Source organism: Xyrauchen texanus, chromosome 21 (genome assembly GCF_025860055.1).
Source record: "Xyrauchen texanus isolate HMW12.3.18 chromosome 21, RBS_HiC_50CHRs, whole genome shotgun sequence".
NCBI classification, from domain to species: Eukaryota; Metazoa; Chordata; class Actinopteri; order Cypriniformes; family Catostomidae; genus Xyrauchen; species Xyrauchen texanus.
In genome coordinates, this window is record NC_068296.1 from 18,274,315 (window position 1) to 18,286,903 (window position 12,589).

The window sequence follows — 12,589 nt, forward strand, 5'->3', positions numbered from 1 at the left end:
AATAAGGTCACTAATGTAATCTAAAATGAGAAGCTGTAGGCTTTATATCATCCTGCTTTCGTTTTGCACGTGTAGAGGAAAATTTTAAACATATTGAACATAACTACCAATTCAAATGACAGAGCTCCACCTTTTGCATTCTGTTCATTTTGATTTTGGCTCCTGCATCTAGGAAGCTGATTTATATATTCTTTTCTGAGAATTGTATTTCTTTGTAATATATTTCTGTGAGACAGAATTTCTTTGAAAACAGTTCAATTCTTCCATATGTTCTTAAGAAATCTTTGTTTCCCTTCCAGTAAAATGGATACCATTGGGGATGCCATAATGGATGAGTCAATGCTGTGACATTTGCTGCATTACAAATAATGATATTGGAATTACTCGAATTACACTTTGGCATTCAAGTACATCCGGTCAGCCTGTTCTTTCTGTATAGAATGAATCAGTAATAGTGTTACTTAGTGTCTGACTGGGCCTTTATTTGCTTTTAGAATGCTGATCTGAAATCTGGTATCACGTTGCTTCAACTAGACTAGAGGGATACATATGCACTGAAAAATTAATAGTATACCAGAAACATCTTTTCATTTTAATATCATTTTACCTGACAAAGAGATGATGGCATTAGCAGGTCTTTTCACAGACACTTTAAAGCTGTTCCACATTTCACAGACCACATATCTGTTATGGAAATTTCTAAGCATGAGTGAGAGAACAAAATGAATCTCTGCTAGAAATATTTACACATTAGATTCTGTCCCTGTTAGAAGCATTTTAGTTCAGAGAGACTGAGGTAATGAGATTCCTTTATCATTTCATGGTCATATTTTGCATTGATCTAGTTAGCTCATCCAGTTAATTAAACTAAAATGTGATGTTTTCATCTGGGTAGTCTTCTCCACAAAATTGGCCTGATCATTTGTCAAAGCTCCTTTTTCAACATTTTCAAACTTGAACTGAGCCTGAAATGTTTCCATTTTGCTTTGGCTATTTAATAAGATTTTAATTAGGCTATTAAAGATATTTGAAGGAGCATATGGATGTAATTAGGGCTGGCCAGATCGCCCAGGGAGGAGTGGGCCATTAATTACTCTAAGCTGGGTCTGAGGATCAGAACCAAGCTGATGACAGGACAGGAAAGTCACCACAATCTCAGATTCCACATTTCATGATTCACTGTCTTTGTAGAGCGTAGGTGGTCAAAGATCTTCAAACAGATCCTGATTCAGGTGCTCTACTCTGGTGACACAATGCACATGAACCTGAGGTGTCAGCATTACTTCCTTTATTGGGAAATGTTTCAATAGCTGTGCTGCTGAGCCATATTGTGCTGGAATTGACAGCCCCACGGGAAGTGATTTAGCTTGTGTTACCTGCTTCTCAGGTGTCCATCTGTCTCTGATGCTGATCTCAGAGTTAACAAAACTTCTGCAATTGACTGTTTCAACACTAGCACTTTAAGAGCAGTGAGTCATAGTTATGTCACACATGTGCTAGTTATTCTTTAAAGTCCCCCTTGAGTCGTGACACATTCTTTATGTCACATATCTGCTTTGCACTCATTCACACATACTTGTACACAACAAACACTGCTTTTCTGCATTAAGGAAGGAGGGAAAAACCAAAGTGCTGCCCCTTTTTTCAATACACACATGCAAACACCTCCCAGGATTTAGATCACAGGTGTCTAAGGGTGTTGTGATTTTAGATGACACATTTTGCAGGAAGAGGAAGATATACTATTGCATGTTAAAAGAAAGAAAAGTGTTAGCCCTTTGTCTTTCATTCCAAGCATGTATTTTATACCATCTGAAAAAACCTGATAATCAAGACAGCTGCTTCTGTAGTAAATCCACTTCTATTTTTATGACAGACAGGAAATGTCACGCGATGCCATCGTTAAATACGGCTCACATACTGAAATCACACATAAATTTTAGACTGGCCATTGGCTGAACCGAGATTATTTATGTATGGAACTCTTTAGCATTTACCATTTGACATTATTTTTGGTAATTGTGTGGTCTGCTGATAAAACATAAAGTTTCCTACTTTCCTGATAAATGTACTGTATTCCACTTGCCTGTGCCTGAAAAAGCCATTATGCACTTTAAAGCCATTCATATAGGTTCAAAAGTTTTCTAGTCTTTAAAACACCTGCTGCCATCTGCCGGGTGACAGAATAGCCCGACCGCCCGGATGCAGTGAACGGCCGCCGTCCGCGGGGTGGTCGGGCTACTCCGTCACCCGGCAGATGGTAGCGGCGCTCCCCTGGGTGGACGGTAGTGTCGAGGAAGCTGCGACGGGCATCCCTCCTCCTTCCCGGGTTTTCGGCACCAATGTAACACTGTTAAGGATGGGCAAGGAGGAGGCGAGAGCCGGCTTGTCAATATAAATTATAATTTAATTAAACTCAAACCAAAAGCACAAACATAAACACACACACACACACACACACACACACACACACACATGATGGACATGCCCGTAATTCTCTCTCTCTCGAACCGTCGTCACCGGCCGCCTTTATCCCTCGCGCGCCCCATCAGGCCGACTGGGGACCGGGCGTGAGACATTCTAGCCCGGCCCCGCCCCCCTCCGCTCCACACACCAGTTTTGAGTTTAGAGGATGATGTTTTGACGGGACACTTGAAGGTGTTTTGATGGCAGTAACTGGTTCAAAACTGTGATTGGACAGCCTGAAAGGATTTTGACACTTATCAGACTAGTGATTGACAGGCCACTTCAACAATCAGTTGATTGTCCTGACTCTATAAGCTCAATAGACCAGCCATTTCCATTCTGCATTACAGAAACACCTCAGATGAACATCTAAATGGAAAAATGTGATTTAAAATGTGCAATGACCTATCTCCAATCCACCCAAGAGAGACTCTCCAAATCTCTCTGAATGATGATTATTTCCATATTACAGATCATTTTAAATCATTATAATTATGTTTTGGTAGTGGTTGAATCTTATTTTATCTGAATTATGAATGTTTAAATATAATTCTTGTTCACTTGGGCAATTAGTCTCAGGATTTGGGGATTGTAATCACTAATCAGTGTTTGTTCATTCATCATAGTAAATGCCTTTGAGGACTAGAATTGAGTTGATTCATTGCTTTTGGATTATCCTGACTGTTGAGATAAGTGAATTGTGTATATAAATGCATATATATATGAGATGAACTGAGAGACCTTCAACATCCTACTTCAGCTCCCCACATGCCTCACCAGCATTTATCCTCTTCTTGTCAAAACTTTAAATTAATGGGATCACACTGCCATTGGTTAACTGTGATGTCCCAGTTAACCAATGGTGCTTGGTAATCGAGCCTCCCACACCAATATGAGCAACTCCACAGCCTTGACCAGCAGGACACATTCCAACCCCAGTATATGGACTGTGGCAGTAGGAGTGTGACCTTGAGTGTGAACTGAGATAGTATTTATACAGAAGACTTTAGATATACATTGTAGAAAATTCTAAGTAAATAGTGAATCATAATAACAAATAAATAAATAAATGTATTTTCATAATCAGACAATGCATTAAATGTAATTTCAGGATTTCTTAAATGCAGCATGTAGATATGTTGTTCAAATTGAGCTTGCAGTGTCTTTTTCATGCAGCTAAATGTTATTCAATACTTTGTTTCATGTTTGCCATATTTTGTTTGTAGGTATCACACCATCTTACGTTTGAAATATTGATTTAGCTTTCACATGGATTAGTCATTACCAGACATAAACATTATGCAGAGTCGTTTGTGCCTATTAGAGTTTGTCTGATGTAGATAAAACATGATCATCAATATTCAGCAGTTATTCAGAAAAGTATTTGGAAAAAGAGCACAAGAACACAGTCCTAAAAAACAAACAAACAAACAAAAAAACAGGAAAGTTCCAGCATTCAAATTTGTGCCTATATGATTTAATTTTCAGATGCTATTTGAACAAGCAACAGTTTTTTTTTAGTGGGAGTCTCAGGTTTATCGTCTCCCAGATGGAAAAGTAGCCTTCTTTCTGTCTTCACTTTCTTCAGGGACGACTTACGACTAGTAAGTCTGGGCTCTCTCTTGTTGTCTATATTAGAGCAAAGCATCACTGCTGTTTTGGCAGTTGTACAGTGAATTGGCCTGCAGTATACAACTATAGAGTTTGGTGCCATATGAGAATGTTGGCTCAACTTTGAAGCTCTTAGTGTTTGGTTATGAAGCTTAAATAGCCACAATATTTTGTTGGGAGGCTGTTGTTGTATGTTGTATTAGCTAATATCTAGTATAGTAAGCTTTCAGGGGTGTCATGCACCTGTATATTTTGATGGGGCTCAAGGCAAGATAAGAAAAATACATGCATCATTTTCTTCATATTTGCAACTTACAGGTGCGGTGGTCTGCAAGCACTTATATGGGGATGTTTTGGGCATGTTCTACCTTCTACAGACACGCATTCCTTTATTTAGAGTAATCTGGATTCATTAACTATATAGAACGAGGGTAAGAACAAATTTGTGTGCATACGCACCTGTTGTGAATTTTACCGATTTTACTTGCATGACACGCTGTACAGTTGGCAGTTCATTAATATAAAGGCACTTTACATTGATATTAAATCTTAAACTTGAATATGAGTGCAGTCAGATTAGCTTTGTGGTTGTACTTAAAAGCTGGTCTCTTTAACCAGAGTAATAGAAACCACTTAAGTTCTTCCCACTGACATATTGAGATGATGACATGGTTGGGTGTTTGAACTATAGATTGAATATCAAGCTATTCAAATAATTTACAATCCATTACATTCGCCTCACATACAAACCCAATGTATGCCGTTAAATGCTTATCTAAATGGGACCAAATGAGGTCATCTTTGCTGGAGGCTGTAAATTTTATGACATTACCTAGAATAGCTGTTCAGAGAACAGTACTTTATAGAGAGGAACAGACAAATGATGATTTAGACAGTGTAGGTGATTATGGCAAACTGTTCTCCAAACTGTCTTAGTTAACGGACATGTAAACAGAGGATGAAGCAAATTTCCATTGTCTCATAAGTGAAACCACAGATTCCAGGAAATTCTCATTTATTGCCTTATCATTCTTACACCTATCTATAAACACACACTCACACCCTGATTTTAGTGATTAGTGCTAAGATTAAGCTCAAACATAGAGTTCTGCTAAGCAATGAGTAAACATTTTATAAATCTGTGTCCCTTAAGGCTACATATTTTTCCTCAAGCAGAGATTCTTGGCACAAACCAGAAGTTTACTGATGATTTTCAGAGATATTATCCCACATGGAGAGCTGACCATGCAGGTAAAAGTCACTTGGTTTATACTCCCACATCTCATTGTGCTGTCAAGCGTGACATATTGTGACTTGCTCATACTGGGTACTGTGGGTTTTGTTTAACATGAAGAGGATATGCTCAATTTAGAAATAGATAAATGCTTGTTTAAAGGAATGCATGGTCTTAATTAAGTTGAACAAAGTACAGACAGTGGATGAATGTACTCCCAAGTCACAGCAAGGAACTGAGGGTGAATTGTGCCTGCTAATAGTGCTATTTATTGTATTTATTTGTCCATTTATTTGCCTCTTGTAGTGCCAGATTCACTGAAGGAATTGGGCAAACCAGGTAACAGTGCAAATGTGGCCACAAAATTTTTACTAAACACAAGATCAGGTCATTTGTATGTGTTTGATTGTGGAGGATGCAGCAGACACACAATCTGGCATGCTTTACTGGGACTGTAAAACATCCCAAGCTATAACAAGGCTCTTTTACATAAAAAGGAGGTTTGTCTGCTCTGAAAAGAATGACTTTGACTTAATTTTAAGCTGTAATATTTTTTCGATGTAAATTTTTTTTTTTTTTTTTTTGGATACCTGCTTAATATGCAGAGTCAATTAAGAAATGTGTAGGTTGATTTCACCTAAAACTGTAACGCTGTGGTGCTATTAAAACATGCCTGTTTAGCCTGACTGCAATATTGGCTTGACCAATGTTGTGAGTTTGGGGGCGGGACTATCTGTTTGTAAAACGAATAGAAGACAGGTGGAGTTCCTGGAATCTGTTTGTAAATGGTGCTTATTTTTGCAACTCTATTTGGTGATAATAGTTATTGCAGAAATTCAACTTTAAAGCTGAATTTTGAATTTTTCATACAAACAGATCTCACGCCATTGGTCGAGTCAATGTTATTGTCTCTTTTGAGAAATGTTGCTTATAACTAAGAGGAATTTTCATAGCACTGGTCTGGTTTTCAAGAAAATGTACCTATGAATAGCTCACTTATAGTTGTCTGCATATTAAGCTGGGATAGGAGAAAGTATTTTAACACAGATATACTTCAGCTATAAGTAACATAAGGAACTTTAAATGCTCAAGATGCAGTGCTATTTAAACACATTCAGTACCTAGTTAAACTTAATTTCAGTATTTTTGTGCTAAAATAGAGAAATACATGCAAAAGTTGTGCAATTGTTTAGTAAATTCACCCCTAAATATCCCATAAGCACTAAATAGTAGGCTTGGGGTCGATGCCTTGTTCACGCATCGATAGTCTAAAGATTTTCCTGATGATCATAGATGTATATACAGATTTTTTTTTCATATATAAATAGGGCTGTTCGTTGCACAATTGTCTTAATAATTTGTCTTTTCTAACATATTTCTCAACAAGTGTAAATAAAAGGGATTAACACACCTGATGGACAATGTGGCAAGTTCTAAAATTCGAAACAATTATTTTCTGTTAAAGTACTATGCACACTGCTGCCGACAGATGCCGAACAATGACTCAAGAGGAAGCTGTTCCAAATTCTGCAGTGTTATTTAGTGCAAATTGCATAGTTTTCCATTAAATTCGACCCAAATATAGCCAGTACTGGATGATATATTATGTATGAATCCTACATATAGCCTAAACAAAGGATTTTCAGTTACAGATTTGTATTTTTGTGGTTTGACCACTTGAATGAAGCCTATTTATGAGAGCATACAGAAAAATTGCACATTAAATGTAATAATGTCTAATTGTTTAGGTTTTGCAGTTATACCATTTTCATACAATAACCTGCAAACTCATCAACGTCACTTTGTTCATTCTTGAAGAAGTACAAAACTCTTCATAACTTTTTTGTATATGGTGTTCCACAATCTAGTTAGGACTGCAATAGAACCTGTGCCTTAGCCTGCCCATGACTGGCTTCAATCATTAAATGTTGATGTTATATCACCCTCTTGTGATCTCCCGACACTATTACGCCAGTCTATATTCAACAGAAGGCAAACTGAGTAAATTTGAAAGCACTCAAATTAGGCTTCTAAATGTCGGCTAATTTTAATATATCGATGCCTCAAAATGTATCGATAAAATATTGTGCCGATCAATAATCGAAATACAGATATTTTTTGACATCCCTACTGAGAAGCTATAAGATGTTTTAACGTAGCAGTTCTCACTAGTACTAAAATGTTTTTTCTCATCTTGTCTTTTTTCGCACAAAGTGTTTATGGAACAATTCTTGTGTCTTGTTTACTACAGGTTGGTGAGAAGCCTGTGTGATTGTTTACACAACCACATGAAGACTGACTTGGGCTGTACCACTGTCCTCAAGGACTTGTTTCATAGTAGAAATCCACCATTGTGAAGCACTGCTTAGGAAAGTGCTCCAGCATCACTTCTCGTCACATCAGCACACTGCTCTCCTGTTCAGGGAGCACAAGTTCCCTGCTGGAGGAGAAGAAGGAAAATAAACAAGAAAGAAAAAAGATCTTCATGAGTGCCAGGAAATCCTGAGAGTTAAACAACACATTGAGACGCAAGAAGCAAAATGACTTCTTTCTCTCTCCTGGCCAGTGGCCTGTTCCTGCTCCATCTTCTCCTGGTTGGATTGGGTCAAGCAACAGAGGACGACGTCACACCACGCCTCAGATTCTCTTACAGTAAGCACATAGATTCATTCTACACACAGAAACGCACATATTTACAAACACACACAAACATGCACATAGCAGCAACTCACACTGCTGATGTGTGGTGAGTCTTTTAAATGAGGTATACATTGATAAGACTAGTTGACTGCCTTTCTGGATAACAAGACGACTAGTAAAAATAAGTAGTAATGCAAGCACTACTTCATAACAAACTGGGCTGGGATAGACTGACTTGTTGCTTTGTCTCTGCATCAGCTGTCCTACCCCTCACATTCCAGTATCCATTAGAGTACCACAGAACTGGGGGTTGATGGGCAGCCATGTTTACATGGGCCCCTCCCTCACTGACCTACGTGTATAGATCATCCATTTACTGAAAAGTGTGTTAAAGTGCTGGCTCCCGTGGCTGGTAGGAGACTATAAATAAAGCCTTGTGTGGAGCCGACCTTACGCAGTCCAACTGCGAAGAGCTCTGAGGGGGCTACAGGCTGTTGGAGCCCCTGTGATCTCCCATGGACAGTAACACTTGCTGAAGTGTTGATAAACAGAAGACAGATATCAGGGGCTGACTGGCTCACGATGGCCTCCTCCATGTTTGTCTAGTGGTGGCTTACTGTGTTTACATAACCAGTGTGGTGCTGTGAAGTTAATGTGTAACATACACACACATCTCCTTGTCAGTCATCACAGGACAACAAAGCATCTATTTAAAACTTTTTAGAAACATTCTGTCTTTCAAGCAGATGCGGTGTGGCTCCATTATTCTACAACAGTGTAATAATTCCCCTTTTATTTATAATGATCCATTTGCAACATCTAAAACTTAACCTCTATCATGTTAAAGACAGCCCACTTCCTCTTGCATGAATGGCAGCTGCTTTAGGGTGGGTCCATTCAAGTTTTTGCAGGCTGGGGTGAATTGTGAATGCAAGACACATGATATAATACAATGTGCGTGTAAACACTGTACACTATGGCACTATTAAGTTACCATGGAACTATTGATGGCGTTAGTGATGATGTTTTTATCACAAATCTTTTGTGTCTTTTAAGACAAAAGCATGGATTTATTCAAGCTGTGACATGCAACACATGTACGTGGCTATCTGTCATTGGTTTGAATATACAGATACATACTCATTTACTAAATAGAATTGCATAATACATAGCCAGAGGCATAGATATCTGGGACTATTTAATTATTTATTATTTTCAAGTCCACAAATACTACTTCTGCAGAGGCAGAGTGGTCAACAAGAAAAGGGAAGTTATTGTGAGCTTGTTATATTTGTCATATGTGTCTTCATTGTGTTGGACAAAGAGTTTAGATTGATTCAACCTATTTACACCCACCTGTGAATGCTTTTCCAAATTTACTCTCTACCTTTATTTAAAAGGGAATCATGGGGGTTAAGCCGTACCTGCCTAAACATGCCTCCTCCTTCTTTTGAGGGTCTACATGCATAGTCTGTCTTGCACGCCTGCCAACCTACAATAAAAGCATCTCTTAGAGCCCTGACATTGCATTTCACAACCATAAATTCTCTTCTTCTCTTCTCTTGATTTTAGTTTTTTGTTTCTTCGTTATTTGTTCTTGTGTTATCCTCGGGATAATGCTGTTGGTCTTTTCACCAGACTTTTTTACCTGTCTCTATAAGGCCACAAGGAATTCTGCTCTTTCTCTGTTTACAGTTTTTCCTCAATCGCTTTGGCTCAGTTCTCGAATGAGAATTATTTTTTCAAATCTCTGAACAATTAGTTTCTTGTTTACACCAGATTTGTATTTCTTAATCATTTAAGCAAATTGAATGTGTTTTGGCACATGTGTGCAAAAGAGCAAGTACAATTGTCTACAATTTGCACAATAACTAAATGCACATGGCCTGCTGATCAAAACTGATGAGTTGATTCTCAGTGAAAATGTCACACTCTTCACAACTTCTAAACTTCTGAACAGCGATCACATGCAAGATGATCCTTTCAATTATCAAAATCTGTCAGACATACACTGCCGTTCAAAGTTTGGGGTCACTTGAATGAAAACTTTCTCATGATCTTAAAAACCATTTCATCTGAAGGCAAATGCTTAAATGTTTGAAATTAGTTTTGTAGATGATAATATTTGTTCCAACATATGAATTTATTTATGTAATTGCAAAATTAAAAATGTATTACATTTTTTTTTTTTGAAAAGGATGACTTCAAAATCAGCTTATAAGTGCCCAGAATATAGATGGGAACTCCTTCAATACTGTTTAAAAAACATCCCAGGGTTTTACCTCAAGAAGCTGGTTGAGAAAATGCCAAGAGTACATTTCTGCAAAATCTAGGCAAAGGGAGAATCTACTTTGAAGATGCTAAAATATAACACAGTTTTGATTTATTTTGGAATTTTCAAATATTTTGGAACACAATTTCTATAGTTCCATTTCTGTTCTTCCATAGTTTTGATGACTTGACTATTATCCTTAAATGTGAAAAATAATAATAATAAAGAATGAGTAAGTGAACCTAAACTTTTGACCAGTAGTGTACAGCTATATTTCATAAATTTCTATGGCATGGAATTTTTTGTATTGTTGTTTTTGTTTGTTTTTTGTTTGTTTGTTTGACATTTTTGTCATTTTGTGGCAATTTTCTGTTCTCTACATATGACTTTACATGTAAGAAATGTGTAAAAATGGACATACAAATGTGAATTTTCTGTTTACATGGCACACATTGCTACAAAAATAAATTTACTGTATACATACATATGTGCATATCCTTTTTTCTGTGTACTACAGTATTGTACAGTATTGACTTTACCCAGTAAACTTTTACCTACTGTTGAAATCTGTATCTAAAAGGCTTGTGATACACAATAGCATTCAGCAAAAACTGACATTCTTGTAAAGTACAGTAAGCAGTCAGAGTCAACAAAAAGAGTGGAACAAAAATGATGAATTTGTATATAACAAACATTTCCGGGTTGACAGCCATGGTGAAAAAATATTTTGACCAATACGGCTCACACGATGACAAAAAACCTTTCATTTTGGTGGCATTTGCCAATTTACTGACACAATATCTAGGTTTTGAAGCATGAATTCAATGTTTTGGGTGACTTACTACATTTTGCAGACATGCAATAGAGTTGTGATGTCCCATAAAACAGTTGTTACAGTTGCACTTACAGTTTAGAAAATGTTAAGACTGTTTCAAAAAATTAGCCAAAGTGACTGAGAAAAACTGTGAGTGTTTTCCGGTCTTTGCAAGTCTCAATATACATTTACATTTACATTACATGCCAAAAAAACAAAAAAACCTCTCCTGTTGATATTTATTTGTGATATACGACTGTACTAACATTTTTTATTTAAGATATACACAGTTTGTTTACTAAAAGCAGAATAATGAAGTATAGATAGATAGATAGATAGATAGATAGATAGATAGATAGATAGATAGATAGATAGATACAGATAGAACAGCTGTCATATATACATTTTTGTGGAGAGATTGAAATAATATTGAAATAATCACAATATTATGTATATTATAAAAATTATAATTCATATTATTCAAATGCATTACATTACTATAAGCATTGATAAAATAATACATTCAAAAGCAATGTATTGTTTATTGTATTTCCATATTATTGAATATAAGGCTTTCAGTGGCCTATAATCCACAACAATCCATTTTGCACTTGACTTAGTCAATCTGTCCGCAATAGAGGCTTTTCTGAGTGTGTGACAATGTACCTGTGTCATTTGGAAACCGATGGTACTTCAAAAGGAATTGCTCTGATGATAGGAATATCCCTTATTATGGTCCGGGGACATGGTTAATTGTGTAAATTTTGTAAAGAAAATTTAAATAATGAATTGCATTGAATTAACGCATTAATTTGACTGCCCTATATATACTGTATATATATATATATATATAATTTAAAATATACATAGGTTTTTTTATTTTATTTTTAATTTTTTGACAAAATTATCTTTACGACACAACTTCAGCAAAGGTTGTCACATTTATTTGTTTATTGCTATCACTTTTAAAGGTTTAAATTTGCTGAAGTTAAGAAGCACTTAAAAAGCATCATTGAGTGCTCGTGTTAAGTTCAGTTTTGAGAAATGCACATGAAAAAGTAATGAACATTCGTAACTTTGCACATAGAGAATTGTGTTAAGAGCTAAGATCGTGACGTAAAACAGACTCAGATCTTCAGATCAGCACACGTTTCACCAAAGGAAAGGGCCTGGGCTGTCCCTCCATCACAGTGTAACAAACATTATCCTAGGTCCTCCTGCCTTTACTGGTTTCCACCTTCCCTCCATACTAATAAAGAAGGTAATCTGGCATGAATAATGAATGGGGATTTGTGTGTGTGTGTGTGTGTGTGTGTGTGTGTGTGTGTGTGTGTGTGTGTGTGTGTGTGTGTGTGTGTGTGTGTGTGTGTGTGTGTGTGTGTGTGTGTGTGTAACGATATGAACACTGGTCTGGTTCTCATTATGTGCCTATCAGGAATCAGGATCAGGGGTTGAGAGAGAAGAGACTACATCTACTCACCCTCGATTCTTTTGTTCCTCACTTTAATACACACTATGCTGCAGTGCTTAAAGCGCATTAGAAGGCTATTTA

At 36.9% G+C, this 12,589-nt stretch overlaps 1 protein-coding gene across 3 annotated transcripts in view; it reads left to right on the forward strand.

The window, feature by feature from the left end:
• sema4ba (sema domain, immunoglobulin domain (Ig), transmembrane domain (TM) and short cytoplasmic domain, (semaphorin) 4Ba) overlaps positions 1-12,589 on the forward strand; it is a 79,821-nt gene that overhangs the window by 26,151 nt on the left and 41,081 nt on the right. For all 3 annotated transcript variants that reach the window (XM_052152175.1, XM_052152174.1, XM_052152176.1), the window contains exon 2: positions 7,563-7,963. In XM_052152175.1, the coding sequence (XP_052008135.1) occupies positions 7,852-7,963 (112 nt within the window). In that variant the 5' untranslated portion in view covers positions 7,563-7,851. The remainder of the gene's footprint in view (positions 1-7,562; positions 7,964-12,589) is intronic.